Raw genomic sequence first — 13,817 nt, forward strand, 5'->3', positions numbered from 1 at the left:
AGGCTGCAGAGTCAGGAGTGGCGCCGATGCGGTGAGTGGGGTTAGTTGTACGGAGGGGGGTGTCTCTGTATGTGTGCGCTCGTGTGTGTGTGTGTCGGCGGGGGGGGGTGTCTATATGTGTCCGCTCGTGTGTGTGTGTGGCGGCCGGGGGGGTGTCTCTATATGTGTGCGCTCGTGTGTGTGGCGGCGGGGGTGTCTCTATATGTGTGCGCTCGTGTGTGTGGCAGCGGGGGGGTGTCTATATGTGTGCGCTCGTGTGTGTGGCAGCGGGGGGGTGTCTCTATATGTGTGCGCTCGTGTGTGTGGCGGCGGGGGGGTGTCTCTATATGTGTGCGCTCGTGTGTGTGTGGGGGCGGGGGGGTGTGGTGTGTGTCTCTGTATGTGTGCGCTTGTGTAGGTGTGTGTAGGTGTGCGTGTAGGTGTGTGTGCGTGTAGGTGTGTGTGTGTGTGTGTAGGTGTGCGTGCAGGTGTGTGTGTGCGTGCAGGTGTGTGTGCGTGTAGGTGTGTGTGCGTGTAGGTGTGTGTGCGTGTAGGTGTGTGTGTGTGTGTGTGTGTGTGTAAGCAGGGGGAGGATTGGCTGTGTGTGTTGGAGGCTAAAGGAGACTGGAGATGGTGAACGCGTGCGCGATCTGATCAGATTACGGGAGGATAGCGTGCACATCTCTTGTTTCCTCTTGCCTCGTTGTAAAAAAGCGGACGGCTATAGGTCTCGCTGTGACAGCACTTTGCGATGCGTCGCAGGGCGGACCTAAAAATAAAGGATCCAGGGTCGCCCCAGAAAATTCTGTTTCATTAAAAGCGGTCTCTGCTGACTCATCACCATTAAGCAAATGACAGTTCTTGGAAAAGACTAATCATAATCCCAGACTAAAAAATGCTATAGAGAATTTCAAAAGACAGTCCTGTCTCCACCTTTCTATGCTTCTGTGCGAAATGTACATACTCCTTTACAGGATGGTAGGCAATACACTTTTACAGCCCAGGGAACTATTTAACAAGCTTCATCTTTTGCCATGTCATTCCAGAGGCTATCCAAAATAGATCCCACTGGTAACCGCATATATACACACTCGCAAACAATACGGAGTCCTGCTACCATACAGGCACATGCACTAGACATTCACACAAGGATGCCAGCATAGGATCTGGTTACAACATGAGTGGAACTCAAGAAGGCTTTCTTTCTTATCCCTGAAGAGGTAAAAAGGCCAAATCATCTATTGATCACCCAAAACATGGTAGGAAGCCACCACTACTCAGTGTACATGGTCAGGGACACAGACTGAAGGGAACACTTTTGACACCTCTCAATGACCTCAGAGCCGGGCTCTGGGTCTCAATGTCAATTTTGAGCCAAAGCCTCCAGCACACCCTCAGGATTCTGTGTGCGCTGAACCCAAAATTAAGTCAGGATAACAGATTCACGTGCAGTTTGGTCACTCAGGGCAAGGGGGCATGCCCTTTACCATGTAGCATCCCCGCCCCTGACATCAAAGAAACTGGTGAGCTTTTATAATAATAATAATAACAGATGCATTTATAGAGTGCATGGTTACACTCAGCCAGTGTGTCCCCACGCTACGGTGTCGAAACTGCCACAACCCCTAACCAGCCTTGCCCAGCATGCCTATCCTGTAGGGAAAAGATAAGTTTTCAGATTTTTTCAGAAGATAGCTTCCGAGCCCTCCAACCATAGGCTCACAGGGAGCTTGTTCCAATGCCGAGCTGCCAAAAAGCGGAAAGAGTGGCCGCCCTTCCTAGCTCTCTTAATGGCAGGGACGCACACCCGGCCCACCCTCACCGATCTCAGTTGGCGTGTTGGAGAGTAGAGCCTCAATAAATCAGACAGATAGGATGGACAAGTTCCCTGAATGATACGATGGCAAACGCACAGTGCCTTAAACAGGACTCTCTCCCTTATCGGCAGCCAGGGCAGGAAAGCTAACGCCATCTTCGAGGAGGCCCTCCTAGGGAGCATAAGAACTAGCTGAGCAGCTGCGTTCTCTATAACTTGAAGTCTTTGCATACATTTACCCGTGACCCCAAGATACAGAACGCTGCTATAATCAAGGCGTGAGGTTACCAGGGCATGCACCGTGGTCTTTCTAGCTGCGGTGGGCAGCATGTCCAGGGTTTTCTGGCGGCCCCTCAAGACTCCAGAACAAGCCCCTGCTACCCTCCTGGTGTGATACTCGAAAGATATGTATTCAGCTAAACCCCTAAGTTATTTGCCCGCTCACAGGGCATCGGGGTGGACCCCAGACACTGGGGCCATCATTCCGATGACCACACCGACAGTGCTCTTCCTACCACAAGCACCTCAGTCTTACTGCCATTCAATTTCATGCAGTTATTTGCCATCTATGATGCAAGATCTTGCATGCAAGCCACAAAGTTGGAGGCTGCCGTCTCCTGCGCTTGTGTCAGGGAGACCACCAGCTGCGTGTCATCGGCATAGGACACAACCCTGATCCCAAAACAATCTGTAATCTCCGCTAACGGTGTAACAGAGATTAAACAGGGTCGGGCTCAGGGTTGATCCTTACCGTACTCCCTGTTTCAACTTGATGACCCTGGAGTAATGAGAGCCCTGCCTCACCTGAAAGCTGCGCTCGGACAAGAAGGATTCCATCCCGTTCAATGCCCTCCTTGCCACTTCTCTTTTCCTCAGACACTGCAGCAGGGTATGGTGAGCCATAGTGTCGAAGGCGGCACTTAAATCCAGCAGGATTAAGGCCGCCGTCTGTCCCTCGTCCACGTATTTCCTGATGGTTTCCGTGGTGAGCAACAGGGCTGATTCCATCGAGTGGAGTGCCCGAAACCCAGACTGCGTGGTATGCAAAAGATTGTGTTTCCCAATAAGTTGTGTATTTACTACCTTCTCCGCAACCTTTGCGAAGTAGGGGAGTAAAGAGATTGGGCGAAGACTATCAAGTTGATCTGGGATAATATACGGTTTCTTGGGTAGCAGATGGACTACTGCTTCCTTCCATCTCGCTGGCACGGTTCCTCTCATGAAAGAAAATTCCAATAGGTGTCTAATGCATGGCTCAAGAGTTCCAATGCTCCCTCCAAGTAATTTAAGGGAGGCAGGGTCTCTTGGGGAACCAGACTTGACACTCATACAGATTTTCGTTAACAGCTCTGTAGGTGGCTCGGTAAATCTAACAATGCATCCCCCCTCTGGAATGTGTCATACTTCTCCAGGGATCTCGTGATCGACACGAGCAGAGTCCTGAAAGGTGGAGTACATTTTCTCCACCTTATCTGCAAAGAAATCTGCCACACGATTATATGATTCCTCTGAACCAATTGCTGGCATGCCGTTTTATCGCTCTCATATTGTGGCAATACTGACTGCCTTACTACCAGCAACCCTAGACACTACCTGTGCTTTGCCGCTATATAATATTACAGTTAAGCACTATATTTATTCTAATACATTCAAACCAAGCAAAAGCACTTACTTTGTAGAAATTGAACACTAGATCAAGCTCGCAGACGTTGTGGAAGTATTCATTCAGCACCTGGGGAAAAACATGGAACAATTTGATCCTGGTTTTGCGAGACGCTAGTCATAAGCAAAGAAAACGTCTAATGTAAGTAATGTATATTCTTCAGTTCTGCCGGAGATAAAGTGCTAATGTTTCTCTTGCTAACGTATGCAACTTATAGGGGCCCAGGGGTTTAAAATGAAGATATTCATCAATCCTCCTTCACCCCCATGTGTTCTATCTTTATAAACTACGATCATACCTCAGAGGTAAAGCATACATGTTGCAAGTATTACTCATGGCGAAATAAAACACAAGTGCATTGTAAACTATTATCCCTTTCTCAGCTATCGGGTAAAATAAAACGACCAACTGAAGGGGCACAAGTATGTGTATAGCTTGCAAAGACATCTTACCTCCACAAAGTTGTGAATTGCCTCCAGATATGCCAAATTATTGTCGTTCACATCAACGCATATGCAGAAGTACAAACCCGCGTAGCGCCGATAAATGATCTTAAAGTTTCGGAACTAGACAGAATGGAAAAACAGGAAGTGCATGTTATTCATTTTCTGTCGGGGAAATCCTCCAAAAGATGAAGCTGCACACAACTTCTTCACAAGCAAACAAATATAGACTCCAAACATTACATAATTGATTTAAGGCCTAGGAGAGGGGAGGCAAATGGTAAACATCCAACGGTTCTTACCAATTAGTGTTTAAAGAAAAGCTGCACTCAGTTTAGGCTGCGTGTTCCTAACTATTTTGAAACTGAGATCCAACCTACCAGCCTAATTACTCAATGATGTATGCAATCAGCTGTCAAGGATGTACTGAACTTATTAACATCAATGAAATAATCCTACTTGACCAATGTTTTGGTTTGAATTTAGTTTAGTAAACACGGGCAGTGAAGTTGTTGCATTACCAGACCGTGGGAACAGTGTTCATCTGTGGCCAGGAGTACACAGAGTTGCTTGCTATATCCATTTTCCCCAGTATCCTAAACTTAACAGCGGAAATTGGAACTCGGACACTTGCAGGGGGCAAGATTTGCCCAGCAAAATCGAAAGCTGGACTGGTGGACGTGCACAGATGAGGTAGAAGCTAACTGCCATTGACATGCTATGTGGGTAGTGGGAAGAGGAAAACCTTCAATATGTGCTGGGGTCCTGTCAGAGCTGACAACGGAAAACTGACAGTCTTACCTCTACAAAGTTGGTGTGTTTTGCATCACGAACAGTTACAACCGCATGAACCTCCTCAATCAACTTCTGCTTCTCGTCATCGTCAAACTGCATGTACCACTTGGCCAGTCGAGTTTTCCCTGCACGGTTCTGTATCAATATAAACCGGATCTAGATAGGGGAGAAATAAACAAAAACATGATTGTAGAAACTACCAAGAGTAAGCATAGAAATACAAGTGAGTGAGCTCCCCAAAGCTCAACTGTGGCTCGAGCCCAATGTCTGGGTTTAACTCGGTCCTTCATCATCTGGAGCTGTAGACCAAAGAAGTGGAAAAGCATTCATGTCCCTTCTATATTTTTCACCTCAATAAAAACAATCGTGAAAATGAAAATTCAGCATCCAAGTAAGCGCCACTGATCCATGCATGTTCTGTACACACCAAAAATCCAATCCGAAAAGTAATTGTTTCATTTCAAACGTTTTCATCTGAAATCTACTAAATTCAGGAAAGGGAAGGTCTACTACAATAAGTGAAAGTTTTTTAAGACACTGCAGCAGACTTCAGACACCATCCATTGATAAGCATCCTTTTACCACAGCAGCAAGATAACAGGTCTTTGGAAGTTTCTTTCGGTCAATGAAACTCATCAGAAGGCAGACATTTCCACAAGAGGTGCTTTGACCCACTTTAAACATTAAAACACTGAGTAAATAGAATTGAAATGGGAATTTGTATTCCAAAGAATGATACTTGCATAATTAGGTCTTTCCATTACTTTTATACCTGCCTTCTTCACATTTACCGCCACCTCAAAAGAAAGCCACCATACAAAAGAAGAAAAAAAAATCTATAAAAATACAATCCACTCACTTTATTTCCCTGTCGGAGGTCAAAAGGAGACACTTAATCTTACTAGCCAAAGTGATCCTGGAAAAAGGACACTGTATTTTGTGTCAGGGAAAGGCATGCCAAGAGCCAAGCACAGCAGAAGCACTGTAACCAATCTGCAGCCCAGAGGCAACATAGAGCAGCAACAATAATCCATCCCCACTCAGGATCTGAGAATCTAAAAATATAAGTTTGGGGAACGTCAGTTTGTAGGTTTAATGCATAGATTTCTACTTTGTTGTATCGCTTTTGCTTTTCTAAATTGTACTAGGTTTATCCATGCTTCTTGTAAGGCTGCAGGCTTGGTCTAGCTACCAGTGCATCACGAAGCTTGGTAACTTCAAGCAATTACTTTTACTAAGTCCATGAAGCATCGTTCCTACCCAGGCTTAATCTCACATAGATTCCACTTAGTGGGCTACAATTTATCCCACGTAATTTCCTATTGTTATTATGTTTACTTCATCTGCATGACTGTTCCTTGTGGCAGCTGGTTTGAAAAGAAAGGTCTTGCGACTATGGACAGTTGTGAGGGATAGACATATTTTATCTTGCGAATAGATGATAATCATGGATATCTCACAATAAAAAGTTTAGCAAAATTCATAAGGAAAGCAACTATCACATAGCATTCGTAAGACCTCTAGTATTTACAGGAATTGTGCATGCTACAGACTAAAACAAAATATGTAACTTGAACGGCCCTCTCAGTTTACACAGCTGAGGATCATCTAAAGAAGAGTGTGTGCATGAGACCTGATTGAAAGATATTTAGAGTCAATCTCTGGCTTCCAATTGTTGTAGTGGCCGTGGTGTGGAGTTTTATAAAATATCTGCTTGCCCTAAGCAAGCAGTGTGTCAGTGATATATCCGTTATGCAACTACAAACATTTGTCCATTTTGGTGCCAATCAGTGAGGTGACAAATTAGGACCGTGTTCTCATCTTATCAGGGTCATGATGACCATCTGTCTGACCATGTGGTAGATTCAGAGTTCCCAGTGAGTCTATGCATACTTACTGATTTTCATGTTGAAGGGTATTCACTAACTTTTCCTCAATATTCTCCCACACTAGAAAAGGTTGGATGTTTACACATGAAGAGGACAGGAGTAAAAATGTTTTGAGGGTGAAGAAAAAAGGGTATGGAGAAAGTATAAATATGCATATCGCAAAGCAGCTTTTCCGATAGCTAACATAACATAACACAACATGTGTATATAGGGTCTCTTAGCACTGAAATATTAGATGTTATTGTTACCCAACTCAATGATACTCAAAGGTTATCAATCTTGGAAGGAAGAAAGGCAGTTGATATGCTGGGATTCGAACCTCTAACCAAGTAGATTTGCTTATGCGAAAATGAAATGAATAAAAGTTTGCTATGGGTACGTTTAACAGACATATTTAGATACAATTGTGTGAATTTCTGAAAGTCATACATTTGCAAGATTCATTGCACACTTTTGGGTTTTTGTGTAAGAAATGGGCCCTTGGCTTATTTTCATGTTGCCAAGATCACTTTCCACTAGTTGGCCCTCATTTTTCTTTTTTCATATTGGCATGCTGCAAACAAAGTTGCATAACAGTTTAATAAAACGAAATTTACAGCTGCATTGTTTCTTGTACTTTATATTTCAAAAGCAAAAAAATCACAAATATTGTTAAATGAGTGCTGCATGTAATCAGACAGTATTCTGGTAGCCTAAGACGTAGTACCAAATAATTAATACATGTGTATATGTTTTTGAACCAGACCCGGTCAATAATGAAAGCTGAGTTCAATTCATTCAGTTACTGCGCTGGCCCTAAAAGTAAAGGCTCTGCATTAGTGAATCATAAAAATAAGTTGAAACAACACACATGTAAAAATTAATATATTGCTTTAGTGCCAGACAATCCTTTCACAGATCTGTACTGTAATCTGGAAGCCAAAGGGATTGTGTTTAAAGAGGCCGGGCCTTCTTGTCCAAAGTTAATATGAAAACGTGTTGCCCTTGATATATCCTGGGCGTTGAGCGATAGGAATTCCACAACCCAGAGTGGGCAGAAATATCTCACCAACCGTCTATTCTCGCTCTTTTGCTGCTCACATGAGCATCTTGAGGTCAATAGTCCTTTCTGTAGATGTATTTTCTCCTGCTCTTTTATGTCAACCTATAACCCTCGCCCACAATAATACAGTAAGAACGCCTTACACCACAACAGCAAATGTTTGACACAGAGGATCTCTCAACACATTTCGGCAATGACTGTCATGTGCTCACTGGAAACAGAATAAATATGGAGATCTAATTTCTCATCCTGTTTGCATCCAACAAGAATAGTAGACATCACCTAGAGAACAACTTCTTTATAAACCAACGAATCGTCCTAAGGCTGAAATCCCCAAAATGTGCACTTCTGCAACAGTCTATGCAGAACAAAGGCAGAAATATAAGCTAGTACATAACTTACATTTAATGAGCATTTCACACGGCTAAAATGCTCACTTATTTTAAAACGTTATTCCTAGGCTTTGCCTAATACAATCCACAGGCGTACTTCCCTCAACCTACGATTATGAAGTAAATACCTGAAACCACAACCAAAAACACTGAACAAGTTACTGCAAACTATTCCCTGGGACAGAAACCACAGTTTTTTTTTTAAAGCACATAACCAAGAAAGCATTGTTCCCCACAGACTCCGAGTCAATGCCAAGGTTCGTGGGGATGAATATAAACCTTTAGGATAATCGCCTACAAAACAATTACAGGATAAAAAACAAACATTTTGAAAACGCCTTGATTTTCAAAAACTGCAACAATGTTTTTGCTCTTAATTGGCGGAATGTTTCGATGTCTGACTTGGATTCAAAAATGGATAGTTTCCATGTAATCTTAGGGCTGATTAATTCAAGCAACATAAAAACATAAATGTGTTCAATAATAACAATACTTTTTCTAAGCAGGTGATTTTGAACCAACCAAGGTAGCATTGGCGAGGTTAGTGTAGCAGTAGCCGTAGTGTGACGAGATGCACCCCACCCATGTCCTCGTGTTCAGCTGCGACACTACGTGTTACACGCACACTTTATCACTTCTGCACAGCCCCAAACATGAGATAGCAGGAAAAGGAGGCTGCAGAGTCAGCCCTAATGCCAAAGTTGTATCTCAGGAAATCCTGCTCCTTTACAGGATATGGTAGGTCTGTATCAGTAAGTAATGCCTGGCGTCCACAGCTACAGGGAAAGAACACAGTAAAACCAGAAAAACCAACGAACTACACTTCTACAAACAACTCATACATGTCCATCTAAGCCTAATGCCAACTGAAAATTGTCCATTTACTCAAACATAATAAAGCACACAGGGAGTATAACAAATCGACAAACCATGTTGAAACATCATGGCACTGGAACTAAATATGGCCATCCCACTGCGATATCCTAATGGATAAAAAGATGCAACGTGCAAGGTCATGAACAGTGTAACAATTTCAGCCGAAGATCACTAAAAACCATGTGGGGAAGGTTTAGGCTCCGATTACAACTGGACCTGAAAATGTCGACTCCTGCCCACGTCCCATACTCTTACACCCCGAAGCAGCATTGCATGAATGCTTTCCTACGATTCAATATCTTCATTACCATAGTCTACATTCTTGTAATGTCCTTCTCCTATCACTCCAACTCTTGAGAAACTTTTGGCAAGAATGTGGGTCTTGTTAACCCAATGTGTTCTAATGTTCTCTGGGCTTAAATTATTCCCATTAAAAACAAATTTAATTTAAAACGCTCAAACTCCCGAAATGCTAGTATTTGGACATTAACACAATGCAAACTAGGTATATAATGTTGCACTGCATTTGTATTTACTATTGCATTTTCTATAAATGTCAACTTTTAACTTGGACAATTAGCTGAATTCCCCAGCAGGATATAAATGTTTCAAGTGATGGATGAATTTATATCTATAGAATGATGCACCAAACAGTTGAAAGGTTTCCAAATAAATAAATAAAAAAATCGAACTGTTAATGTTATCCTTAATTTAAAAAGTATAATTTTACACAACAGCACACTTTCAAAAAGTTAAAAGCTTAAAGTTGGTTATTTTGTAAGAGAAAAGCAGATGCATCGCTGCAGGCTGACACCTCTGCTAACCGTCCCTATAGACATGAAGGATGCAACAGCGGAACATCTTTCTCTGCACAGGTAGAAATATTATTTAACATCCAAGGGAAAAAAACATCCTAGTGAAAAAACATCCACGACCACCTGAAATTCAGGAAGGTGCTAAAGACCTCTTTCTTCCTCAACAGGTGAGAAATAATAGCACTAACCAAGAAAGAAACATTCAGCATCACAGTCGTGGTCTGGATAGCAAAACCTCCGCACATAATGTCCAACATCAAAATACTTCCCACATAAACCAAGCTTCAATTGACAGACCATTCTACCCGGACAAGACACTGCACTATACAGCTGAGAAAAGTGGTCCCAGTAAACTACCTTATAAGAATACACATAATTAAGTAACAGCAATCACTAAACTACTTATGCTCCAAAATCGTGCTCAATGTTATTTATTCATATTAAACACCCGTAGATGTCATCAAGCCAGCAAAACATCTGGAAGTTATTAAAAACCGATGTGCCCCAAAAAGGGAAAGAAGGGGGGGGGGGGGGAGAAAGTTTTTGCGTCAAGTGAGGGTTGGGAGTGAAAGGAGAGGTAGTGACAATATATACATCACATTGATAATTACAATTTACACGAAAGTGCATCCGTTCACCGCATTATGTGGTGAAAGGATGCACTTTTGAGTCAAGGAATAGATTCATCCTGAGGTGCTTCATGCCTTTATGACTGCATCTTTTCACAAAAGGTTTATTGGAACCTTGAATATTATTTTGGCCCTTCACAAGTTTAAAGAGACGCTAAGGATTTTTAAAGAAAATTCATATGCTTGAAGTTGCCATCCTATCCGTTCTCTGCTGAAGGAGTCTACAGGCCCATCATCATTTCGTTCACCCAGTGAATGGTGGCTCATGGTGCCCCCACACACTCCTGAGGAAGACCCCTTTGTAAGGATTGAAGTTACCTACGTGATTTTGCAGTCGAAAAGTCGTTTTATGCCATAATTCGATGCCAGTTGGGTCAACAGTGCTTTTTCACTGCGCCTGTATTATAGATAATGGCTGTTAATATGTTCTCATTTAATTGTCTGGCTGGATAAGCTCCCTTACATTGTAAATAGCATTGTGATGTATATATTGTCACTAACTCTGCTTTCACTCCCAACCCTCACTTGACACAAAACTTTCTTCCCCCTTCTTTCCCTTTTTGGGGCACACCAGTTTTGCATAACTTTCAGGTGTTTTGCTGGCTTAACATCTGCGGGTGTTCAATATGAATAAATAATATGGAGCATGATTTTGGAGCATAAGTAGTTTAATGCTTGCTGTTACTAAATTGTGTGTGTTTTCCTAGAAGGTTGCTTACTGGGACCACTTTTCTCTGCTGTACCGCCTTTACCCAGGTCCCAGTGACTTATTTGGGTTGTACCCCCATTTTGTAAATAAGACACTGCACTAAGCATCCTCTTCACTCTTTCACTTGACTAGGAGTCCAACTACATAATCACAGCACAACTCTAGCCAACACAACACCAAAACATTTCATACATAGGTCACACTATAAATCCACATTCTTTGTAAGAAGACCAGTGAAGGGGCGTGTGCTAGTCTGTCAAATCACTTCAGCGCTTAGGTTGGGAAATGAAGGGGCATATTAGCAACAGCCAGCTATAATTATCGCTAAACGCGCTTAGCGCAAGGATAAATTATCGCTGGCTGTCGCTGGATTATATCGACGAGATAGCGCGCTATCAGCAATGCTTATCTCCAATGTGATATATAATCCAGCGATAGCTGCAAAATGTGCGATCCCACAGCGATAGGCGATTCGTTAATGATAGGGCAGGGGCAGGGTGGAGTCATCCGCACAATCTACCTCACATAGGATATCATGGCTAAGTGGAAATGAAAGCAGGCGTAAAGAAAGGAACGATAAGCGCAGTTAGCGCTACTTTTGTCATCGCTAAGCAGGTTTGCGGCTACATTGATAATAGGAGAAAGTCGTGTTAGCGACATTTCTCACGTAATTTCATTGAGATACGCCCACTTTGCATCTCATTGACTTTGTGATGCTGGCAATTCAGAAAACAGGCGCTGAGGCATGATTTCACACGCTAGGCGACCTTGATGATAGTGCGATGAAATTAGTGCTGCTTTTCGCCCGAAAACGGACGCTAAAGCGGCGATAATTTTATCACGAGCCTTGATGATATGCCCGAAGCACTTTAACCCCTTGGGCGTGGCCGCGATTCTGCGGCCGCTTTAATGAGTGGGCGGGTTCATGACGGCCCCCAGCCGTCATCAGCACACGCCCACCGTGATGCATGACGGCTGGGGGCAGTCATCAGCATGGAAGAGGTTAATAAATACACACACAACACTAAGCCGAAACTCCATAAATGAACGTCCTGAAACATATTACTTACTGCTCGAGGATCAGAAATGTGTGCATCAACCCCACTGGTGCATACAATTGGCCACCTCGAGGGTTTCACTAACCAGTAACTACCCCCTTCCTTTCAGTGCCTAGACTGTCACTCCTCTCTATTGCATCAACCGCAAGTTCTACAAAATATCGTTTCAGCACCACATGGGGCTCCAAACTCAATACCTCATCTTTTATACTCTGGTCCTACCATTATCATCCTTGGTTTTCACTTCCAAGTTTTCTGAATCAACCTTAGGAATACCTTAACCCCTTCGAGGCTAATGACGAGCTGGGCTCGTCATGGCGCTTACCTGCCGTGCGCGGATGACAAGGCCAGCTCGTCATGGTGTATAGGATTTATGTTTTTTTAGCGCAGGACGGGAAAACGCCTAGCAGCCAAGTGGTTAAACTCTTCCTGGTAACATCATTCCAACAATGGTGTCCCCACAGTCTCACTGTTATAACGACTCTATCACCATGGTCTACCTTATTCGTTTTACAACCATGTCACCCAAGACCCTCATGGCCTTTCATTCACCTTTGTCTGTTCTGCCTCTCACCCATCCCCATGATGTCTCTCTCTGGTTTCTCGCCAGGTACTAAATGGACACACGACATGAACATTCACCTACTTCTCTTTTTTTAGCCGATAATGTTGCATTATGGGACTTGTAGTCTAACTTTTGACGTGGCAAGACTGAGCTCTTACACCACAGCAGGCAAGATATCGTGAACTAAAAAGCTAGCATTTAAGTAATGGTGCTAGGCACGAGACATGATAGCTATGCTAGTCTTTCCCAATAACAGTCAGACCACTGGACTTTCCCTGCTCCCTTGAGGTTTTTTTTTATATCCCCGGGGTCTCTCCTTTTCCCTGTCCCTAGTGGTCACGGCCTCCTTTCCTCTAAACTCCACATCTATCAGCCACACCTTCTGTCACCGTTACGGTTTTGACTCCCCTCCTTTCTTCCACCTCTCACGATACAACCATCGTCTTATATTGGTTTCCTAATGTGTCATTCCTTAAAATGCCCTCCCTCCTCCCCAATAATCTCTCTCTCTCTCTCCCGGGTTTCTGACATATGTCTGAAATGACCTCTAACGACCCACGACCCCTCGCTCACCATGGTGATTGTCAGACAGGGTGATCGCTGTCTCAAAATTTCCCTGGACCGTCCGCCGTTATCACCTCTTCAAGGGACGTCTTCAGTCCCTTAATTCAGTAAGCAGGGTTGGCCCTTGAAGAACCCCCGGTGTCATAACCAATCAAGAAAGAGGAAACAAATTCCAATCGTCGTGGAAAGCACGATAACCATGGATTGGTTAGGCTAAATCTTGTCACAGGATTGGCTATAAAAGTAATACACAGTTGTTCTATTGCTGGAGGCTGCAGCATTTTTACTCTCGCTCGCGATTGGCTGAAACTAAATCTGACACTTTTTCATTGGATGTGGTGTTGCGGGTATGTAAATGCGATTGCAAAGAATTTAGCTGCTGCACCTTACAGCTTTGCAATGGCAGTGTCTTGTTTCGCCTGTGTCTGGTTTTCCTGGTACTCCATTACCTTCCGGTCATAAGGCGGCTAGAATGTACTGCTGTTGTCCTTGCCTTTACTCCTGCAACTCAATGCAGCAGTTAACGTAGTGGCTCCAGGAATTGGCAAATCGGGAAATTTGACATAGTCGTTAAGCCAAGGT

General features: G+C 43.5%; 1 protein-coding gene across 1 annotated transcript in view; it reads right to left on the bottom strand.

Annotated features, from left to right (window-relative positions):
• Positions 1-13,396, bottom strand: part of AP2S1 (adaptor related protein complex 2 subunit sigma 1) — a 52,479-nt gene extending 39,083 nt beyond the window's left edge. The window contains exons 1-4 of the mRNA XM_086938464.1: positions 13,245-13,396; positions 4,703-4,852; positions 3,911-4,024; positions 3,468-3,527 (exon numbers count right to left, since the gene is read on the bottom strand). Of these exons, the coding sequence (XP_086794590.1) occupies positions 3,468-3,527; positions 3,911-4,024; positions 4,703-4,852; positions 13,245-13,247 (327 nt within the window). The 5' untranslated portion in view covers positions 13,248-13,396. The remainder of the gene's footprint in view (positions 1-3,467; positions 3,528-3,910; positions 4,025-4,702; positions 4,853-13,244) is intronic.
• Between the last annotated feature and the right edge of the window lie 421 nt (positions 13,397-13,817).

Source organism: Lissotriton vulgaris, chromosome 9, assembly GCF_964263255.1.
Source record: "Lissotriton vulgaris chromosome 9, aLisVul1.2, whole genome shotgun sequence".
Classification (NCBI taxonomy): domain Eukaryota; kingdom Metazoa; phylum Chordata; class Amphibia; order Caudata; family Salamandridae; genus Lissotriton; species Lissotriton vulgaris.